This window comes from Thunnus albacares, chromosome 7, assembly GCF_914725855.1.
Source record: "Thunnus albacares chromosome 7, fThuAlb1.1, whole genome shotgun sequence".
NCBI classification, from domain to species: domain Eukaryota; kingdom Metazoa; phylum Chordata; class Actinopteri; order Scombriformes; family Scombridae; genus Thunnus; species Thunnus albacares.
The window spans coordinates 29,715,379-29,739,146 of record NC_058112.1 but is presented as its reverse complement, the minus strand read 5'-3'; the positions used below and the strand labels follow the sequence as shown (position 1 = coordinate 29,739,146).

General features: G+C 40.9%; 1 protein-coding gene across 1 annotated transcript in view; it reads right to left on the bottom strand.

Moving 5' to 3' along the window:
- met (MET proto-oncogene, receptor tyrosine kinase) overlaps positions 1-23,768 on the bottom strand; it is a 75,342-nt gene that overhangs the window by 19,801 nt on the left and 31,773 nt on the right. The window contains exons 4-11 of the mRNA XM_044357133.1: positions 18,944-19,072; positions 18,248-18,424; positions 16,271-16,428; positions 15,523-15,637; positions 15,249-15,385; positions 14,623-14,787; positions 14,096-14,195; positions 760-969 (exon numbers count right to left, since the gene is read on the bottom strand). Of these exons, the coding sequence (XP_044213068.1) occupies positions 760-969; positions 14,096-14,195; positions 14,623-14,787; positions 15,249-15,385; positions 15,523-15,637; positions 16,271-16,428; positions 18,248-18,424; positions 18,944-19,072 (1,191 nt within the window). The remainder of the gene's footprint in view (positions 1-759; positions 970-14,095; positions 14,196-14,622; positions 14,788-15,248; positions 15,386-15,522; positions 15,638-16,270; positions 16,429-18,247; positions 18,425-18,943; positions 19,073-23,768) is intronic.

The following is a 23,768-nucleotide window of genomic DNA, read 5'->3' as shown; positions in this document are numbered from 1 at the left end:
TGTAAAACAGGCTCTAGGGACTGTCGTGGGTTGTTTGAAAAGCAGCATTAATATGTCAAGAGCTTTGACCTCGGCAGCCAGAACAATGCAAGTCGACTGAGAGAATACATAGAGAGGTATAGCAATGGTGGAGGGATTGGGAAGGTTGGGGTTGGTTGCTGTAAACGATGGGAAACAGACTCCATTTCCTGTTTTTCTTTCAGTATTGTTTCCTTCCCCATTTGACCTGGGCCATAGATGTGTTGTACGTGTGAATGTGTGTGTTTGGATCAGGAGGCAAAGTGCAGAATGAACATCGACTTGGTTCATTGCAATTTTATCTCATTCAGTGAAGTTCTTTAAACAACAGCTCTGGATTGAAATGAAATGTCTAACTGTTTACATTATAAAAATCTAACAAATCTGTGGAGTTTCTTGATTTTGTTAATCAAACACCGCAAATGAATCTCTGCAGACCTGTAGCAGTGCTGTATGATTGCTGAGATGTTGCAATGCTGTATTTCTGCACCTCTCCTGCTCTTGCTTCTATAAACATGATTTTGAGTCCTCTTAAGCAAGACTCTTTAGGAAAAATTTTTTCTTTAAATATTTAGCAAGGTCTGTTGATCTGTGGCGGACCTTTGACCTTTGCTGACATCTACTCTTTGGCAGTTTGAAGCTGAGAGAGCCTGAAATTAGTTGTAATATTAAGAAAGAGAACAGTGAGAAGCTGAAGTAGAAGAGTGATGTTGAAATAGTTTACTATAGACGCTTTCTCACCTTCAGCTCCACAATGCTTTTGTTGTCCTTGGATGTAAGCTTGGGGTCCTGGAAAAGGGGGTCTTCCACGTAGATCAGATCCCATTGTTCTGTGGAGTACCCGTCCAGGACGAACGCCACTTTGGTGACCACCGGCGGTGGAAGGGCCAGTTTGGCCAGAGATGGTGTGGTGCATTGGATGGATGTCCGGTTCTCCCCGTACACACAACTCTGGAAGAGGAAGACGATTGGGAACACAGACAAACAAAAGACATACAGGTTGAAAATATAGTACGTCTAAGCTGCAGATTCACACACATGTACATGTAAATTCAGATTTTCAGAAATGAGAGCTGCGTTTAGTGCACACACAAACATTAGGATTGTTTTTACTGGCTTCATTTTGAGTTTGACTGTCTGCTTAACCGTGCTGGGCTGCTTTCACACATGCACACTGTTGTTCCAAGCAAGCGGCAACCTCCGGGGCTGAAAAATGAAGCCTATGCGGAAGTGCCAAAAAACTGCAGTTCCTCGAATGGCCACTTGAGGCCGGCTCCAAGTGAGCCAATCCCCATAGACCCTCATGTTAAAACGCCAGTTCAAAGTTATGCATAATTAAGGACGTGGACACTTTGAGTGACAGGTTGTTGTTTGAGCAACTGGGTTTCATTAGGCCTGCCTCAGCTCCACCTCTTGGCCCGTTTTGGATTAGTCAGGAGTTAGGTGGAGTCAGGCACTGCCAAGATGGCTTCACAACAGCTCTTCAGAAACCAATGGGTGATGTCAAGTTGGTTACATTCATATTTTTTAAAGTCTATGGTTCCAATCAGTGGTATGTTAAAGGACATTTGTCATTAAAGTGCAGGTTTTAACAATTCTTATTGGGAAATGATGATGATGTTGACACATGTTTTGATGTGAGGAGGGCAGTTGGATAGCAATTTGGTCAAATCACAACTGAAGGAGGCACGATCGCCCATCAATTTTCTTCTTAAGGGGGCACATACTACATTTTAACTGCACACAAACTGAACTATACCACAGCTGGACTGGAACCAATGTCAGAAATACCTTTTTCAAGTGGATTTAGGTACAATTTCCTAGAACGCACCTGAATTCAGTAGAAAAGATCACATTAGCAAACGTTTATTCAAATTGGATTTAGACTAAACTATCCAGACTGGAACCTTTTACCAACCTACAACAAAAACATTTCTAATCCAAAAAGTTTCAAAGTGTGAGTAAAATATATATTAGTAAATATGGTGTAATGTAAACATCTAACATCTGACAGACTCCAGGAAGACTAGCAACCATGTCAGTGGAAGCTAATGGGGATCCTCTTCCCAATAAACAATAAACTATCATTGTGAAATCACACTGTACCCTAAAAACTGCCCTCCCTGCCATATACTGAACATGAACCTCCACCCTGACCTAAAGACGTCAGTATACTCCAAGTAGTTGTCGGATGGTGGAACAGCTTCGGAAACCACCACACCTTTCCAACTTGAAAATTTCTCTTTGAAACTGACAATCTGACTTTCACGTCCACTTCATGCAACAATCGGCCAGGTGCGTAAAGGTTTGAAATTCTTCCTTGAGTGCTCTTTCCTCATTCTTTACACGACTATTTTTAGTCACTTTTCATGTGTACAACCGAGTGCAACACAATGAATGCCTTCCAGAAGATACGGTCTGGAAATTCTTTCTTATCACCATATTTCAACAATTATTGTCTATCGGCCCGCTCTGATTGCCAACTTTTCACCCCACAGGGTCAACACATTGTTTGAACTAGTTCTTTTCCAGCAAAACCTGACCCTAAGGCTAGTTACATAAACCCAATCTTAAATCTAAAATAGTCCCATGAAGAAGTAAAGATTGTTGTGCGTGTTGTAATGTTTTTCAGGACATTCTGGTCCTTTAAAGTACATTATACGCATAACACATAAATATTAAACTTCCCTTCTACTCAGAGTAATGGCAGCTCCCTCTTGGTCTTTACTCATTGGTACAGTACAGCTATGCAGTAATCCTCAATTTGGCAGCTTCTTTTATACATGATATATGAGACACCCCCTGTTTTCAGACGCTGTGGTGTTTACACATGTGGCCTGAGGGCAAAACAGATTTTATACCATGTTGGATTCGGCCCAGGTAGGCCTCCTTGCTATTGTGCTCATTAAGACCCCTGAGTGAGAGACAGAAAGCATGGAAAATAGAAACACCCAACGCCTTAAGTCCTTTTTATTGAGGTGTGGCAAAGTTTCATCATGTTTCCAGTGAACGTGGGTATCTAGTGGGGATATAGACTCTGAGGTTGGTGTTATCTGTGTTTTCATGGCAAAAATTTAAACCTTATATGAATGTGAAAGTTTTTGGCCTTTTATTGGTTGCTCAAGAAGAGCATCTCTGTGAAAGCTGGACTTTGTGTCCTAGTTTGCTCATTTATTTTGTGTAATGTTTTGTTTTTTTTACCGTGTGCAGTTATTAGGAGAATTACAGCATGCATTGTTGGGTGGCACAAATCCAGAGACTCACATAACAGAAATCCACTGTGAACCTGTGCAGAGGAGGAAGTATGGTAAAGGTCAAGTAAGAACCAATCAAGTGTAAGCGGTGAGCTAAACATCTCCAGCTGGATACCAGCAAGTAGTTAAGTAGCTTTTTAAATGATTAGTCAGAAACATTCTCAAATTTAGTTGACTTTGGCTCAAAGCAGCTTCCCTGGCAGTAAGAAGTCCTTCTAATGTGAGACAGGGAAAACTAAAACCACAATGGGAATAGAGTTTTTTGGACGAGGCATAATTCTACATCTGTGCAGAACAACTTACATGGTTGTAAATATACATTTACAGAGAATCAATGGAGATGAAAAAAAGCTCTGTGCAGTTGTGTGGTGACAGACCGGTTGGTGGTCTGGAAGATCGAGTAATGGTAAGTCAGGACATAAATTTAGTATTTGTTGGGTGAATGTCAACAATGCTACGCTAACACAGCACTTTGGTGTTAACTGGCAAGGTTTCTAAAGTCAGCATAGTTTCATTTCCTCCAGTCATGCATCTTCTATACCTGAACATCTAGCATCAATCTTTAACCAAATACACAAATATCAGCATCAGACTTGTTGGCTTTTAGAGGGCAATTAGAGATGGTTAATTTAAAAGCTATGGGAAATAAACTCACTGTAAATATCTGCACTGAACTGTGGTGGTTGTGCCGTTACAGTATATGTCTTTGCACCATCCCACTCAAATGAAGCTTTTGATGAAGGCTTGAAATTTGACAGCAGCAACGAGTTGGAAACACTGTGTAGTAAGTCGTAAAGTCACTGAGCCATACACAGCTTTATAAACAGCAAGTGGAAGGAAATTTGGGGAGGGCGCAGTCTTTTAAGGGAAAGGCATTCAAATGGGGGTGTTACTGGGATACGGATCTGAATAAGGCAACATTCCCAGAAACACAAAAATCAATAGACACCGACTAAAAAGGGTATGAGAAATAAATGGGTGCACTAATCGGAAAGCTGTTGTTGATTTAAATTGACAAGAAAAAGTAACAGAAGCACTAAAGAGGCAAATTGTGATTATAAAATAATCGGTTATTCCAATTTTTGCCTGTCAACATGCCAGTTCATTTTTTTTTTGGATCACAGCAGTCATTTTTTAATTCATGTCTAGACTCCAGAATTAAGTTACATATTTCTGTGGTTAAAGATGATGTCAGGAGAAAAGCAAGATGTGTTTTCTGATTGTGGAGATTGTGATGATGATGTGATGTGATGTTCAAGGCAAGGGACAAAGCATGGGCTTTTATTTTTTTAGAAAACTCAGAAATAAATGTACATTATTACCTTTTGTATGAAAAGGTTGTGTCATCTCTAACAGTGAGACGTAATGGGCATTGGTTCCTTAATGGCTACTTTGCGTCATATATTTCTTCCTTATTGAACTGGTCCTATAGTCAATATTCAACTCATTCAAGCCATTGGCTAATACTTGAGGTGCAAACACTGAATTTGGGAAAACTGCTTCTAGTTTCTGTGCTGCACGCACCTGGAAAACTTTGCATCATACATTGAAACATGACACAATTGTACCTGTAGGTCAATTAAAAACCATGATCACAAACTACTCTGCTCTTTAATGCAACTGTTTATAACCTGTGTTTCCTGACACTCAACATCGTTGTAAGGCACGCCCTCAGTGATCTTCGAGTTTAAATAAAGATTGAATGAATGAATATTCCTCTCCTAGACAGGTGCGCTCGGAACAAACCAGACTCGTTTGGCTGCGCAGTGATAGATCAATGTTGATATTTGCACTGTGGTAACAGCCAATGATAATGAGTGTTTATCTTTGGGGCTACAAAGATAGATGTGTCCTTGAGTCGATACAGCATGACGACAGGAGGTGGAAAAAAAGAGTTCAGATCAATGTGCATCTCGTAACCTTTGAACGCAACAAACGCCAACGCTGTCGTTTAGCGAGTGGGGGTTTATGTGGTTATTGTAGCCATTTAACAGACTCTTTTACAAAAAAATACTTGTGCACGACGAGCTTTGCAGTGCAGGCAGCCTAGCTAGCAAAGCTCTGGCTGCTCTTTGGTTGCGTGACCCTTGTGTTGCATGTCATAGTGGTCTCTGAACAATCTTCTCTTGTTGTAGCAGAATATATCAAACTTAGATGTACAAAATTCTGTGTGCAGTGAAGTTTTCTTCTCAATCCTCTTTTCAGCTTTTCTTCTTTAGCAACTTTCTTAAATACTATTTTAGAAGCCTAAAAGACTCAGAGAACCTATTTCCCAAGTCAGATTTCTTGCGTGAGAGATAAAGTCCTACATGAACACACTATTGTCTTAGAACAATTTTGGTAATTTGAAATAGAGATATCCGTTTGCCTATCTTGGCAGAATTTCACATCTGATCAAACCACAAGCACAAGATGGTTTCTGCATGTCAAACTCTAGATATGGATGTTTTTTCCTAACTTCACTGTCAGCTATATCATGAATATTTAAAATTTTACAGAGATACTTTAAGCTCTAGTTGTTAATTTCGGTTTTCATTTTGTAAAATATAATTGGATGGTTGTTTTGCCTTTGTGCCTTTGTGTGGACTTACTGAATAAAAAGAAATGTGGACGCAGAAGCAGAAGCAGAGGCACAATACAGTGTGTTCAGATTGTAATCCTCCAAAAAAAAAAAAACAAAAACAAAAACCCAAACTGGTTGAAATCTGACTTCTGAGATTTTGATTGAAATCTGACCCCCCAGAGTGTTGCTCCGACTACAGTAGCAGCAGCTCTGTTGAAGTGTTGCTGAAACTTCCTCATGCACTTCCCAATCTGACTCCCTAGCGAGCTGTAAGAGCGCAGATGGACGCACGCACACATTAAAAACACACAAATGTACACGCATCCACAAAGGCTCGAACACCAGCACATACAGAGACACAGATGCATGCATATAAAACGTAAATATATGTGCGTGAGAGTAACACTGGGTCACCTAACAAAAGCAATCCAATTAACCTTCCTCCTCCACACACACCAATAAGGAGCAACTACAGCAAGTCCGGAGGGTAAACCCCCGCACCGCCCCCCTTCTACCCCGTCTCCCAGGGGTGCGGCGAAAGGAAAAATATCCTGTGAATTAGTGGAAACCTCAGTCAGTTTCATTGTTCAGCCAATGTCTCCTCTTATTTAAAGGGAGAGGAGGTGAAGGGCTGTAGGTTGGGAGCAGCTGTAAATACAATCGGGCTGGGAGAGCCGGGCAGCGAGCGGGTCGTGAGCTTTACTGTGGGGGTGATGAGAGAACCAGCGATCCCGAAAAACCTCCGCCGTCCCAGAAGGATCATTAGTGTAACAGCCTGCGAAAAAGCCAAGTCATAACGGAGCTCCCACGTACAAAAGTGCTTGTCAAATCTAGAATGATTTATATCGGCGGCAGTTTTACGCTGTTTTCCTACCACGCTGCGCTGTGTTGTGTTATCATTTACTCTGGATTTGAGGTCTCGGGTTCAGCTGTGTCTTTGCTTGTTATCTTGATGTTTTAGGTGTAAATTTCATTCTTTTCTTCTTTTATGTCTGTTTTTTTCCCGAACTGCGCTGTAATGTGTTTTGCATCTTGTCCTTTTCGTATGAATGCGTGCCATCTGTTTGTTTTCTCAAGGCTTTGCTGTCATGTTTAACGATTGTGCAAATGAACTTCGGCGGACTGCAATCAGTTAAATGATATTTTCTGCGTTATTAAGTCCAAAAACTACAAAATCTCTCAGATGTAATTCATTATTTGGCATTTTGAAACTTTCATTTAAATGAGGAAGTTGGATCTGAGCCCATGCTGTAAAACCACAGCACAGTGATGACCAGATTTCTCCAAAACCCAACTTTTGGAATGACATCCTATCATGATCGTGTTTATCTTGGTTACTGTTATGTTTCAAATTAGCTCATATTAATGCCATTGTATTTTCTGCCCATAAAAAAAACAACTACTAGATGACTCCATTTATTGATGTTTTTGCAGACTTTAACATTACATTACACATTTTAAACAACAAAATTGTGCTACACACTCAAGTATTATTAGCTAAATGTAGTTAAAGTGTCAAAAGTATAAATAGTCAACAGTAGAAAATGTCAAAAAAGCATTTATTTATCATATTACTGGATAATTATTATTGATGCATTAATGTGTATGTAGAATTGCACTGTTTTAGTTTAAGTGGAGCGAATTTTAACAATTTCGCACACTATTAAGTGGTATAATATGCAAGAAGGTATCATATTTTAAGGTATCATCGTATGTTTTGTGTGTAAAATCTCAATCTGCAAAGTGACTTGTGACGAGGTCAGATAAACATCACTGAATTATAGTGTAAAGTGAGTATAAAGGAGTATAAAGCTGCACTAAGTACAGTACTTGAAAACCTGTAACTTGTAATTAAACTCCGCCACTGTCCTATGTGAGAGAAGAATGTCCTTTGTGTTGCTGCATGTATTGGTTACAAAGAGCATGTTATGGGCTGAAAAATGTTACATACCCATTGTTCATGTTAACAATAACATGCATTTTTTACCCCCCCCCCCCCCCCCCCCGACAGGCTCGAAAAAGGATTTCAAAGGCAGGTAGAAATTTGTTCAATGCACAGTCATCATTCAACTGAAGTTAAAACGAGAAAAAAATGAATGTTTGATGTGTTTACATGGCAACAGGGAAGTGTTTTCTGTCTTGCAAATCTGCTATTTTTACACTGATTAATTTCACATTCACACATTCATTCTGGTACCACACAGCCACGGTCTTTGACTTCTTGGCGGGGGGGCAGGGTGTGTGGGGGGGTTGAGGGAGGGGGGCATGGGAAAGGAAAGAGGCTTCATGAGGCATTCAGGTGTCAGCTGGAGGGATTTATCCCGCTGGGGTGAGATAGGAAGAGGAGTCTGACACTAAACAAGCCAATTTATGAATTCAGGCGACAGGTGTCTGGCTACGGTGAAGCCTCTAGTTAAATCAGAACTATCTGTGATGGTGCGGCCCAACAAACCGACGCTGGCACAGAAAACATCCCTCCCTGGGCTTTGTGTAAGGAAAGAACTCCACTGTAGTAGTGTGAAAATTCACAGCTCACTTTTTCTCCTGTTTTTTTTTTTTTTTTTTTTTGTGTATGAGGGGTCTCTTTCGGGTTTGTGACCGTGCCAGCTTTTCACAACGGATAATAAAAAAAAAAAAGAAAAAAAAAAAAAGGTCTCTTTCATGTTTGTGGGAAAGCTGAGATTGGCTGAGACCAGGCTTTACAGGAGATCTGAGAGGCAGATATCAAGTCAACAGTGGCCGTTTCTTTTTTCCTTTCTTGTTCTGGCTCCAGCTGAGACTCCTGAACCTCTCTCTTGTTAGTTTTTGCTCTCAGCAACCTGCTCCGCTGTGAAGATCTCATAGCTTCTCGTACGACCGGACGGAGAGCAAAAAATTCACAGAACTGAACCGAACATCGTTTTTGTCTCCGTGGCTCAGCTTCCTGAACAGAGACCGAAACCGATCGCGCACGGCCGTCGGTTTAAGTTTATGAACGCGGCTCTAGAGGCATGACAGGCTGGCTCGCATTACCCGGAGTGCCGTTCCGCTGGCGATGGAAACCTCTGGGACGTCCGTTTGTGAAAGATCATTGCCTCTATTTTGAAAGGTTAAGACAATAAGACACTTATGCTGTCCCTTCCCAGGCTGAGCCTCAACTCATCCCGTTTACTGGAAGGAATTTAACAGGCGACAGCTGGGGCCCTACGGGGCATGATCCCATCCTAAATCATTAGTAATGATAGCCTTATTTTATACAGGCCTCTTGCTTCACGCTCTCTCTCTCTCCCTCTCTCTCTCTCTCTCTCCCTCTCTCTCCCTCTCTCTCTCTCTCCCTCTCTCTCTCTCTCTCTCTCTCTCTCTCTCTAGGAAGCTAGATTTTTTCCCCTTCCTCTCTGGTTTGTTTTTTCAGTTTCGACTAACAATAAACCATCAAGGTTTCAACACTCTTTCGGTCATCATTGAAACGTTAAATCTTCACATCTTAATGGAGGGTTTCAAGACAGTTATCTAAGTAAAATCCTCAGTTTGCATGTTTTTTTTAAAGACAATCAGACAGCATGTGTTTCTGACTTGAAAGGGAATCGAGCCGCTGCCCACTGTGGTGTAAACTCACAGAGCTCGGTGGACATCAATGACCCTGAAGTCACAGGTGAAATTACACCCGGTAAACTTTATACAGCTGGAATAAACCTGATGTTTGGTCATTTTTATAGGTCTGATTTGGTAATGGAAATTTTGATTTTCTTTTCAGCCTATCCATCAGTCAAAATAATTAGTGTACGTTGATACATATTAAAAACCGCAGCCGTGGAGGGAACGTGTTTCTGATCGGTTTACAGGTGTCACCACAGACACAGTTCCAGCCTGTTTAACTAGCGCTCTACATCAGTGAACAAAGTTTATTGAACTGCAGGTAACCATAGCAACATTGTCTCGGTTTGTCCTACATTATGTTACCAGTTAACTCTCACTGATGCAACAGACTGACCCAACTGACAAAAACAAAAACAACTTCACAGTGTTAAGTGGTAAAATCTGGAGAATAATGGAAAACAGTCTTATTTTATGTGTATCAGAAAACTTTGCTGTATTTTATCACAAGACACTGTATTAAAGGACACGTTCACAATTTTACAAGTCTGTCTTAAAACAGTAGTCAGGTGCCAATATGAACACTGAAACAGGTTTTTCTTGCTGTAATCATTCCTCCTCTTCATACTGACCATTAGAGGATTATCTCCAAATTTGCTTATAATGTAAGTGATGGGGGACAAAATCCAAAGTCCTTGTTTTGAGAAAAGATGTGTTTAAAAGTTTATCTGAAGATAATATGAGGCTTCAGCTGTCTGAGTTAGTCAAATAAAGTGTAAGACTGTAAAACGGTTTCACAGTCTTTTTAGTGGGAAATTCCCTCTTTATCTCGACTGTGTTTTCCTGTTCAGTTGCGGTGGAAGGGTCAGAACAAAAAGAGCCAATTTGGCACTAAAATTATTAACTTTGGAAGATATTGACTTGATTGGACTAATCTGGAATAGCTGAAGCCTCATATTAGCATCAAATAAACTTTCTTGTACAGAAGAAGGACTGTGGATGATCACTTTCATTATAAGTGTGTTATGAAGGCATCTCTTAATGGTCAGTATGAACAGGAGGAATGATTACAGCAAGAAAAACATGAGTCAATGTTCATTTGGGCACCAGACTGTTGTTTTAAGACAGATGTGATAAATTCTATCCTTTGCTTTTTTTAAAACAATCCTTCAACTGTTTTTTAACCTCTATTTATCCAGAGAAAGGTGTCTTGACACACTACAGTTGCACAAAATCCCACCTGGAAACGTCCAGGTGCAGCAACATGGAAGGTTTTACGATCCAAACTTCCATCAAATCAGTACAGTCGATTACAACGTGATTTAGAGTCGTATACATACGCCAACAGACAGGCAACAGAAGGCTGGTTTTCACTCCACAAGGCAAACATTGATTTCCTTGAATGAACAGTAACATATAGAGCAATGAAAACATGGGATTCTTTACCACAGTTACTGACTACATTAACACAGGAATCAATGTTTAAAAAGCAAATAAGGAAACTCGTAGGAACATCGTATTTGTAGGATGTACTGCATGTGCAGATTTGTAGTTTTTGCTGGTTTACTCATATCAAATAAATAAATAAATGTGGGCCCCGGGAAAGACTGGCTGTGCTTTGAGGATCCTAACATATAAACAAACAGTCATCAACTGTTGGCGCTCAGAGCGGCTCACTGGAACAATTGATAGTTAAGTGTTCAAAGATGGCTTGATAGCAACTGCTAACATAGGGGTCAGTGGTAGATAAAAGTCCAGATACTCGCGTGGTGAAATGGGGATTTGAACCAGCAACCATTGGGTCATAAGTCTGATCTCAGAGCTTTCGAGCAACGTCTATTAACTCTGTTTGTGAGTAACGAAGCCTGAGCTCCCCGGAGACCCATCTACCGCTGACCTGAACACAGGTCAATGACCAGGGAAAGGGAAACTGAAAGATGAGACACCAGGGAGTGTTTGTGTGTGTGAGACAGAGAGAGAGAGAGGAAAAAATCTTGTGTGACTAAGATTTTAGATGCAGGTCTTACTCAGTGAGAGTATGTGTTCTTTATAGATGTGTGTGTGTGTGTGTGTGTGTGTGTGTTTACTGAGTGTATTATTATCTCCTGACTGAACCTGCAGCAGCGTGTGCCTCAGGATGACAGATAACATCGTTACAAAGCACTACCTGTCCTCAACCCGCCTCCCTAAGGCAAACATCACACACACACACAGTGAGAACAACACACCTCTACTGTGTGTAAAGAGATGTTTGTTTGTTATGACTCACATAGTAAAATGTCACTCATGTTCACACCGAAAAAAACGGCCACATGTATCATCTACTGGGATACAAGTGTTAAGAATCTGCAGAAAAAGTGTTGAAAATTTGAAAAATGGTGGAAAGAGTTTTAAGATTTTTTTTTTACCACATTTATAGAGAAAGCAGTTAAAACTGCAGAGCCCGTTGTGTGAGATATTTTCTGCTCCAGTTGGAGGGACTTGATGAAAGGTTAAAGTACTTCTTTACATGGAGAAATTTTGTGCAGTTAACCTAATAAAAAGTGCACTTTTCTTTCAAAGGATGTGGTATCATTTCAGCAGCAACTGCGATGAAACCCAAGCTGTGAGACTATTATTCGAGAGCACTGTTAAAGAGTGGATCAGGGGGTCAGTAAGTCCACACAGTGAGAAGCCACGGTGGGTAGTTGCTGCGGTCAGTATTATTACTTCAGACAGTGCTGGATTTTTTTTCTGGCTGCAACCTAAAAGAAATCGTTGGTAGGATTGTACAACACTGGCCAGAGAGTTATCTGGAATATTGTCTTATCTTACCGAATGTCTGGATTATGAATCGATTGGGGGTGTAGATTTTCCCCCCCTACAGTTTTACTTCTGTTAAAAATGACATTTTTAACAGAAGTAAAACTGCAGAGAGACAAAGTGCAAAGAAATAAACAAGATCCGCAGTGAGAATATTTCAGAAGAAGTCGACTTGTTTCAAATGTTTTCTTGTGAGTTTCGCTTCTGTTAAACATGTGCTGCACTTTCATCTTTAACAGAAGTAAAACTGAATGGGAAAATGTGCATCCCCGATGTACTGCAGAGAGAGGAAGTGCAAAGCAAGTGACAAGATCTGCAGTGAGAATATTGCAATACTCAAGTCGACTTGTTTCAAGCATTTTCTTGTAAGGATAAGGCAGGTATCTGCACTGGAATTGAGGGAAATTAACATTTTGGAAAACACACAAAACAAGCTCAATTAAGGTGGAAAATGTACTGTACTGTGCTGGCAGATTGCTTCACTTGCTTTAAGAAAAACCTTTAAAAAACTCAGTTAAAGAAGAGATTTGTAGCTAAGAAGCTTGACTAATATGAACAAACAGGTGGGAACAAGCACATTCAGCCTGAAACTATGCGCAGCTCTTCCTGTGTCCACCTACTCCTGTCTAAGTACGCCTTTAACTTATGACCAGGATGGCTGAAAGTCTGACTTCATAAAGGACATTTTTATAAACATTAAACACCTTTTTTTAAGGCTCTAATAATCAAGTAACATCAATTTCAGGCATTTTAAGGGCTTGCAGACAGCGTGGTGAAAGGCTGGTAAGTGTCAGGGTCAGATAATTTAAAACACCTCCAGGCCGTCGTTATAAAGGCGAGTCACTCTGAGGCAGGGATGACGTCTTTGAGGCATGCGTGTGTGTGTGTGTGTGTGTGTGTGTGTGTATTATTTTCCTGCAATAAGTAGAATAAAGTCTGACGGAGGTGAGGAGAGCCAGAGCATCTTAAGGCTTCACTCTGCTACCGTGCCTGAGTCAGAAGTGACAGCTGGAGTGCACAGATCAGACTGTGGATTTTCCATTTCCTTTGTTCTTGCGTTGGTCTGACACTTTAGCTCTTTTCCATTTTTCTTCTAGATGGTTTTAGGGGGTGTTAATATGTTTAATGACAATACCATGCATGTTACAAGAGTTTATTTTCCCATTCCGCCTGCTGTTCATCATGGCATCTTTAAAATAGATCTGTTTTTTTAGAGACCCAGTATGTAAATCAGGAATCAAAAGTTCCTTTGTCACATTCATGTTTGCATTTCCACTCAAAAATCACAAAAAATAGGCAAATTAATGGATTTAAAACAACAGTTTCAATTAGGATGTAACTGTGATGTTTTAATAGGTGTTGGAAAGGAGACATGCAGAGGTGGAAAGCAAGATCGAATACATCAAAAAGAGAAGACGAATAAAACAGCAAGAGTTTTTAACAAATAAACTATTTAAATAATCTTAACAATCAGCAAATTAAGTCTCAGTTTTGTTTTTCTTGCCCCTGTTGCTCTCTCTCGCTTGTGGTTGACGAATCACCCTCGTACAAGAAAGTATTACCTCATTAGAAGGAACTTTTCGGAAGGCAGGAAAGAAAAACCTGCACAAAGTTCTTGCAGTGAAAATGCACGGAAAGTATCTACAAATATTCATAGTTTGCAGGAAAAGTTCCTACGCTCGAGGACCTGGAAAGGATCTACGCTGTAGATGGCTCATCAGTTGCTCCACCAAGGTTTATATTGAACTCAGATTGTGCACAGTTCACATACAATGTTATAACTCTGTAATACAAATCATTCTGTCAGTGCGAGTGCTACATTTTTTTTTTTTTCCAAGTGATGGATATCTCATTTTGGGATATGAGAAACCCTTCTTGTACTTACCACATGGAAGACCTCAGCATCCTGAGCGGTGGTGAGGACCATCTGGGGCTGTAGACCAGACTGGAGGAAGAAGCCGTGAGCCGACACGGTGCAGCCTCCGCTACAGTGAGGGGGACGAGAACGGATATTAGCGTTAGCATCAGACAGAGACACAGTAGATTCCCACAGGGAGGGACCTGCTGTTAGCATTAGCAGTTTAGCCACTCGTCACCTCCCACTCGTTTCCTCTTGCTGTAAAACTAAAACATTAATCTGTCTCGACTCATCCACAGACACTCTCAGTCACTTTTTGCCTTCACTTTCTCTCTCGTACCACCTGTGAGGTGAAGAAATACACGAGACCGCAACATTTGAAGGAAATAGCCACTGACATTGACAAAGAGTGATATCCAAACCATGCCTCAAAACCCAAAGGTACCGTATAAGCAGCTCAGCGCTGGTCACCGCACAGATGTAGAGAATAACGCTCTGTGGACTGACTTGAAATGTAGACTGAAAACCCTTCTCTGAATAAATATAACTCTAACCTGATGAAGGAGCGTGAGGGCTGGATGCTGTTGATGATGGGGTCTTGGTTGTAGGTGAACAGCACCGGGGCGTGACGCTCCACCGAGTCCACCGTCAGCTTCACAGGTTGCTTGGAAGGAACGGCGTTTGGAGGCGTCTTACAGGTCAGCATGTTGGACGACAAGCTGAAGGTTGAGGTTAAAATGAGGGTGGGTGGGGGCGGGGGAGGGGGCGGCGAAGAGAATGATAGGAGATATTGTTGTGTTAGTTTGTACAGTGGTAGCCATTGTCCAAGTCCCTATTCATGCATTTTTCCGACATTAGTTTAGTGCTACATATGATCACTGCTTAAGCAGGAAAAAGGAAAAGAGAAGAATGAGGAAAAGTGTCAGATAAGACAGAAAGAAAGACTTTTGCCAGTCCTTCATTGGCACAATTTCCTAAATTGACTATAATGTTGAGGCATATTTGTGAGTGACAAAAACAATTCTTATGCTTCAACTATGTTCAACATTCAAAAATGTCTTCCTGAGGAACAAATAAAGAAAGAAAACAGGCCACTTGTAATTCAAACTGTGTTTTGAAAAGCTTGTTATGAAGTGAGTGAGACAAGGAGAGGAAAAAATTAAAAACGGAGTGTACTGACCTCTGGATCTTACAGACAGCCTTCCCCACAGTCACCTCTTGCTTGTTTCCAGTATCCAGGAAGGCTCCTCTGATGGTCAGCATGGTGTTTCCAGACTTTGGCCCGAACGACGGGAAGATTTCATTGATCACAGGGTCCTGGATGCAGAAACCACCAGAAACTTTCACCAAAATCTGTCTAATGTTTAGATACTGGCTCTTGTTTAATTATTTTATACTGTCTTCCACATGTATTTTTTTTTTTAACAAAGTGCAACCAAAAACACAATTCTTACCACAAAGGTGAAGCCTTCAATCTTGGCTACCTTGTGGCCACTGGTGACCTTCACTGTGTGTCCTGATGGGGTGAAGTTCCCGCTGAACACTGGGGAACACTGCATCTCAGTCCACCTAAACACAAACCCCCCAAGAAACAAGACACAGACCGGGCATTATACCCTTCCACAGTCACCCAGCATTTATCCTAATTCAATGATCATGTCCTACCCTGGAGGAATGCACGAAGAGGTCATCTTCAACTGGGATTGGGTGGGCAGTGTTTTTTTTATTTTTTTTCTAATTTGTAATGAGGTTGTTTGTAGCAAAAGGGGCTTTTGAATGGGGACATTACCCCAGTGGATTTGGGAGAGTAAGGAAAGTCTGGATGCAGCGATTTTTCCCAGCAATTTTTCAGTTAGGGGAGTCATGTGTTGAATGAAGCAGCCTGCAGTATTCACGGGGAAGGTGGGTGGGAGGGTGGGGGCTTCTTAACATTCTTCCTTCAGCACAATAAGCCCTATTAAACCTGCCCTGCTCCTATAGGAACGCCAACGTATGGGTCCCTTTATCTCATAAACACTCACCACTTAACACGCACCCTGTCTCTCAAAGCTGGCTTTGCAGATACAGTGTAGGAACAGTGTGCTCTTTTCAAAATGCATACGCAAAGCGTGCAAGCATAACGTGCACACTGACATACAGACGCTAGTACGTCTCTCTACATGGAAGCTGTATGCTCCCTGAAGCTTACACACAAACACGCACCTGTTGATGCTGTCCTGTCTGGGCAGTTTGCAGGGAGCTCTGGCCACCTCCACCGTTACCAGAGAGGCCTTGAAGTTCTCCGTCTTGTCGAAGCCAAAGTTGCGCCCGCATATTGTCACCACTGTAGAGCCTCGTATTGGTCCAGAAGACGGCCAAACCTAATGCAAGCATGCACAAGAAGTATTTGATATTTTTAACATCTACTTATCAGTCTAATTATAAAATGAAACACCAGTGGTGACCTGTTTCATATATTTATAACATATCTTGTTAAGACCTGCTCTCTTATATCAGCGCTGTATTAAAACTAATGTTTCTCCAAGCTAATACAACTGTCTGCTTTGTGTTTCGTAGAGGAAGATGCAGCTTTCCTTCTCATTTTACAAGGTGTATTGGTTCTCTCAAGAGGAAAGAATCCAAGGCACTCTGAGTCTTGTGGAATAATAATAAAAATCCTTTAATAACCAACACCACGATGAAGGCTTCCAGCTGAAACACGCTGATGTCAGCCATGTAATATTACAAGCTCTTTGTTATTATACCTCAAGACTCAGCATGCCTTAGATTTTTCTCCTCTTGTTTGCAGTTATTGTGGCCCTTGACTCCAAAGAACACCTTCGAGCTTTTTGTTTCTTTAAGTAAAGATGCACCCCAGATTTTTCTTTTTTTTGTCATATTTGTTTTATCATTGTCTTTACTGACAGAATAAACAATATGGATGTGACTTTTCTCTCAGTCTTTCCTCCATCAGACACCGCAAGGATCTCTGAAACTACAGTGCACATGCATCCTGTTTTGTGCTGTAAAGAAATCCAATTGTTTTATTTCTGCAAAATGCAACCTTATAACATACAAAAAGCTTACAATACACTGCAGAGACTATCCTATCAGCAATGGTGTCATTTGTTTATGGTAATTCATGCTTCTCAGTGAATGTGGTAATGATCTAATGATATTAAAAATGCCAAAATATTACACATAGCACATTTAAATACATGAATGTCACTCCTCTTAAAAATAATGTTCTAGTGTTGTGCTGTTGTTCCCAATGTAATTTTGTTTATTTCTAAATGAATATATTCCTATGTTCCACATATACTTTGGTATTTAATTGATGTTATATCTAATTTCCAATCACTTACACTGCAAGGAAGTAATGTAGATGAGAGTAAGGACAAGAACACCCTGATACTAGTTGGAAGAGAAATAAACTATGATACTGGGATGATGACACCCAATTAATAAATGCTGTGAAAGTTTGTGAGTTACAGCTTGTTTCAACATTCAGCCTGTTAAAACAGTTCCAGATGCAGAGGTGTTTTACAGGTTCTTGCTGCCTTTTTGTTGCATTTAAGACAGCAGCGGTAGCTTGTTGTTGTTGTTTTTTTTATACAGAGACAGTCTAACAGCATGAGGTGCAGCGTTAAAGTCAGAAAGAATGAACACCACCCACACTGAGCTCAGTAAAGTCTCACAGTGTCAGAGTGAAGTTGAACAGCACAGTGCCGCGGTAAAAGCTCTGCTATTTCAGGAAGGACCGTGACCTTCACAAACTCCACACACTGTAGCGGAGACAAAATACAGTCCAAACACATACAGATCACGGGTTCAACAGACAGGTTACATGAGCTGTTTTTGGAGCAAGAACGGAGGGAGATCAGTTAGAAAGCGTTTAAACAAACAAAGTTGAAGCCCGCAGTGTGCTCACATGATAAGTGTCCCAGCAAACTGAGTCAGCAGGAAGCTGAAAAGTTACCTAAGTTTTCTTTTAGGTTCAGGTTATTTGCACAGTGTTGAAACAGCAGTGAACTGAGAAGGGAAGAACTGATAAGTTTAAACACACAAATAGAAAATGGGGATTAATAATTCTCACATTGCAATCATGTTTTGAAAAAAATATTTGGCTCGCAAAATACTGAAAGTAACAGTAAGCTTTTTAACCTTATTATCACCATGGTGACAAGTCGCCGTAGTTACCTTAGTGATGACAGGTGTGCAGTATTCCTGAGTCCAGACAGAGGAGGAGGGACACTGGTTGGCTCTGGTGCAGCGTCCATCGCACCAACCACATTCTGTCACCCGTGCCGACAGCAAACAGGAAGTACATGAGGTCAGCTGACCACAGCCGGGTCCAATAAGAGGGATCTTAGTGATCTAGGAGGCGGAAAAAATTGAGGACATCGAGCTTAATATGACTCATAGAATGTAATAAAGAGATCTGTGTCAGAGAGTGACTTTACTACATTTTGTTGATTTCATGCTTGCAAAATTGATTGAATGCTGTGCTCCTGTGTATTGTGTGTTTCCCCTAAGACAGAAATGGATAACAAGAGGAAGCCAAAACATGTGGTTGCAGAACCTTGAGGGTAAGCCTCTAGGAACGAAATTCTCTTTTATCTATTGCATTAGCTCCATGTTCAGTGTTGTGAAAGTGTTTTTGTAATGATTTCACTAATGCAAGAAATTTGAAAGTATGAATGTCCTGTTCTGTTAATTATGTTATAGTTCAGAGATAAACACACAACAGTTTAAATCTACCAAATGTGTACAACAGCAATCTGGTATCTAGATGGCACAACTTCTCCTAGATCCTCTTTCCATTTTGCTGAAGAAAGGACTGCTAACGAACTAGAAGTGTATTTGCATCCATAATGTCTGTGGTTCTGAGCCCACCTTGTTTCCTGTGGCCAATAGCAGGGCTCCATCTGACTGATCATCATTAAGCAGCGCCACGCTGGAGGACACGGGCCTCGAGTCCAGACGAATGTTGACGTGGGGGGAGGCAAATCGGGAGAACAGCACCTGGAAGAGGATGTTATAGGTTTTCAAAAAATGCAACAACATCATCACCACTACAGCATAGCTTGTCCTTTTTTTTTTACAGGAGGAGTAATAAAGTAATCTTTTCACAATAGAATAGGCTAGAAGATAGCCAAGTAGAGATGAGAGCTAACAGAAACATTAAGAGAAGAGGTAATTACACACCATTTAAAATGCTGTTATAACAAGAATGCTATTTTGTATGACACTTTAGTTGCCAAACCATAAATACCACCTCGTAGTTGTATGCCTCCGCCAACCAGTTAAATTGTCAAGACTCATATAATATTTGTAGTGAACACTTTGAAGGAATTCAATAAAAAAAGGTATTAAAAGTATTTTCCTTGTATGTGTTCACATGCTTGGCCAATAAAACTGATTCTGACAGAGCACAAAGTTGTGGCCATGACAGTAGACGGTGCTTCAGATATGGATGTTGCTGCAAAGACGCTATAAATTCTAAAACATGTTCAAAACATCTTCAACCCGGCGGGACAGAAGATCTGTACAATCGTCACAGTTTCAAGGTGGGCGGCCGAGATTAGTGTCACCAATTCAGTATCCGACCAAATGTGAAATATGGTCCCAATCTCCCCTCCTGTTTCTGAGTTATGACCTTGAATAATGGCCAGAAAAGTATTTTTGCAGAACATTATGATGTCACAGTGAAGTTGCCAAATTTGAAGAAATTCCCTCAAGGCGTTCCAGAGATATCGTGTTCATGAGAATGGGACGCACTATCTCGCCCGAAAACATAAAGCCTCCAGCCATGGCTGTCGCCAGTGCGGAGGCATAAAAACAAACTGTGTCGGTCAAAAACCTTGATTAAAAAAACCTAGATGGACATTTTTGGTAGTAAAATCTCTAGAGAAGGCTCGACATAGAGTGGGAGATATAGAAACCTATGCTCATGCCTTCAAAACTTCATTGATTCTGAAATAGTAGTAGATGCCACTCTGAGGAACTCCACATTTACCTCTCTATTCTTTATTGTATGGCCTACTGTAGTCACTCATTTGTATTTGACAACAAATAAGATCAATATTGTAGAGTAAATCGATATTTTCCTTTCCACAATCTAGTGATTGCACAATGTGGATGCAGCCAACCTTCCCTAACAGGAGTAAAATGAAATGTGCAGCATCTGTTGCATAAGATGAAGTGTAACTAAATCAAGTCAAAGAAACATAAATCACGAGGCTCCTGGCAAGATGCTTTTTTGAGATTTTTTATTGACAGCAACCAGCGAGCGGGTCAGCTGAGGACACCTGCTTATAAGGGTTGGATTTTGTTCAAATGCCATCACTGTTTTTCATTGTTGCTATGTTTATTTGGAATACTTCACAACGCTGCACGCTGATACACACCATGAATTAAATACGAGGGAAAGATTATACGGAGCCAGGAATATAACTACAATAGATCCACAACATCACCTGAAACCAAGTGAGCCCTTGAGGATGAAAAACTGGAAGACAACAACAGGTTTTTTTGGTGTTGCGCCAACACACCTTGACTAGGATTTGTGGTAGGAAAATGATCCAGAGTGTGTCATCTTTCCCTGGCTAATGCCTTCACTAGAGCTTGGCTTCTTTTAGTGGGTCCATTGTGTGAATCAGTTTCGTATTGAGATAATATCATTATAATGTCTCCTTTTACCAGTGATGTACCATCAAAAAATCTGTCTTCAAAGGCCTTTCTCACTGTCATGGCACGAAAAGCACAGATGCAACACACTGTTATTAGTGACACCTGTAATGTCCGCCATGTCAAAGGTCTATGAGATTGGTTTAGAGGCAGCACTAATTATGAGTCACTTAAAAGAGAATTTGGACATATTTTCCAGTAACTTGGAAAATTACACATGAATATATTTGAAGCTGGGGCATGTTTTTCTTTTTTTTTTACTCTTTCCATTACTTGGAGGTGATGTCACCAAGAACAACCACTGAACTTGCTTTTACAGTAGCTATAAAACATTAGTAGATAGTGCATTTTTTTAAATATAAATGTTCCTATTTATTCCCAAAATAAACCTTTATATTTGACATTTTGGGAAATTCCCCTTTTGTTGTCTTTATGAAAGTTGAATGACAGCAATATCAATTTCATCTCTGTGTGATCTGTAAAAACATTGGTCCGAGTCCAGGACCTAGCTTGGCATAGCATACGCAGAATACCAAAGCAGAGCAGAAAGAGTTGGCTTGTGAGCTATAGCTCCATAAAAGTCTTATTACCATGTTTTTGTGTGTATTTAAAATGTGTAAAAATAGAAAACAAAAAAATGAATGATGTTATAAGCAGTTAGCTTACACACTGAAGCTATCTGCCAGTTAGCTGAGGTTAATAGTTGAAGTTAGTAGTTAGTCCAGCTTGTAATGGTGACTAGCTTAATAAGATGCAACATGTAAATAAGACAGTTTTGAAGTTGTTGGAAGGAATATATTTTGTCTTGGTGGAAGCTTGTTATCCCCCTGCTACCAGTGTTTGTGCTAAGCTAGGCTAAACACTCCATTAAGCTACTGTATTCAACAGGTAGGGATTAAATTGATGTTGGTGTTGTCATCAATTTGATTCACCTTCTCATAATGTAAAGTATGAGGTATAACTTGTAAGAGAGACTTTCCATGTAGCTGTGAGGCAGTGGTGCATTCTGGGTAATGATGGGGCGTGGGGGTGTTGAGTGAGTTGACAGGCTGGATTTGGGGCGCTGAACCAAAAAGGGTGCAGCCGCTGGCGGAAACGTATACTCTGAACATGTTGGGAGGTGTTTCAGAAACACACACACACACACGACAAAAACACAAACACAGAAGTTTGCTCACATGCAACACACACTCACTTATCATCACACCTACATTTTCAATTATACACACTTGGTCTCTGCGGACTATCTCCTCACATGCAGGAGTCACACACTTTCTCCGACAGTAAAACATAAACACAGATGCCCACGCATACACACAGAATAACAAACACACCACACTGAATTTCTCAAGTCTTTCCCTCTCTCTTCCTCTCTCTCTCTCTATTTTACACACACACACACACACACACACACACACACACACACACACAGTCAACACACCTGGAACAGCATTTATCATTTGTGGTTACACTGCAATTACAGGCCTGGGAGCAAACAGAACAGAACAGGGTCTCTAATGGGGTGTGTGGTTGCTCTAGTTACATGAAGCTCTCTAAATTACAGCATTCCCCCTATCTCTCTCTCTCTCTCTCACACACACACACACACACATTCTGCACCATTCATTCATTCATTCATTCTTTCTGCACCATTCATTCATTCATTCATTCAGTCAGTCACAGGATGGAGCTGCAATGAGATGCATTGTCCTAAAACACAGCACTGCATTATGCATTATTATACTGCATATCACACACACACACACACACACACGCATACATACAAAATAACACACCTGGCTGGCTGTAACACACTGACAAGACTCTGCAGGGATCAGAGTAAAAAGGTATTTATGTGTGTGTATGATTAACTGTACTTGGCAAAACTCTGTAGAATGCACTGCAAGATTTTTTTTTAGTTGTTAAGTCACCCTGCGTCAGAGCGTTTAGTAAATACCTAAAACACTCTGCATTGTAAATTTAAAATGTGATTTTGTTGGTTGGCTGTAACATCGCTCGCCCTCCGCTCGCCCTCTGAAACGCCTTGTTTTCAAGCATCATTCCTCCCACTGTTTGAGCCCCATGATCAACGTTAGCTTTGTAACAGCGAGTATAATGGGTGGCTTTCCTCTGGGGACGAGGCCATACAACAGGCATCTCTCTAGGGGTAATAGCAGTGTAAATTACAGCTTATTGTATTAAGCAGACGGGGGGAAGTTTGGCCTATAAACTGTTATTCCCACAGTGGCCCGACTGAAGCTGAGGGAAACACTTCCTGAGCCAGAATGGAGTCCTTTGGGGGAAAACAACGGCCTTTTTCTTTCACTGCCTTTACTCCATGTTCCCCTCTTGCCTCGTCCGCTGGGAACGACGAGGAAACTGAAATGCATGAAAAGTTGACAGCTTCTTTTTATTGGAGTAACAATGAATTGACCTGCCATTGCAAAGACAACCACCTCTCGGATTCTTGTTGTTGCTCGGTTTTGGATCGAGAGAGCAGGTGGCAGGAAGGTCGTCAGTTCAGATGCCAGACTATGAAAATCAAGGAACGAGACGCTGCCGTCTGTCCTGGATGTCTTTGTCCTTCAAAAAATGTGTTTTGCTTATTTTTACTTCACCTGGAGCTTCGCTGTGCTGAATGATGTGTGTGTGTGCAGAGTTTGTTTTCACATTCGTCTGCTGAGGAGGGAAAGTTTCTTTGTGCTCACCTTTAATCTGAGGTTAAGACGTGTACCGACGAGCATGATCTGTGACATCACAACAAGTTTGGAAACCAATTGCGGTGCAGTATGCAACTTACATAAGTGTGGTGTGGAAACTTGAAGCCTCCAGTGCACAAACACTGAGAATGGATGTCACAGTGAAGTAGGAGACATCTCGTGTCTAGTACTCGAAATTAAAAATATTTGCATATTCATGTCCAGCTGTTGTAAAGGAGCGCACCGCTGCAACACAAGTTGAGGCTGAGACAACAGACTACAGTAAAGAAAGGATCAGCATTTGATCTGGTTTATTTTAGCTGATATCAATC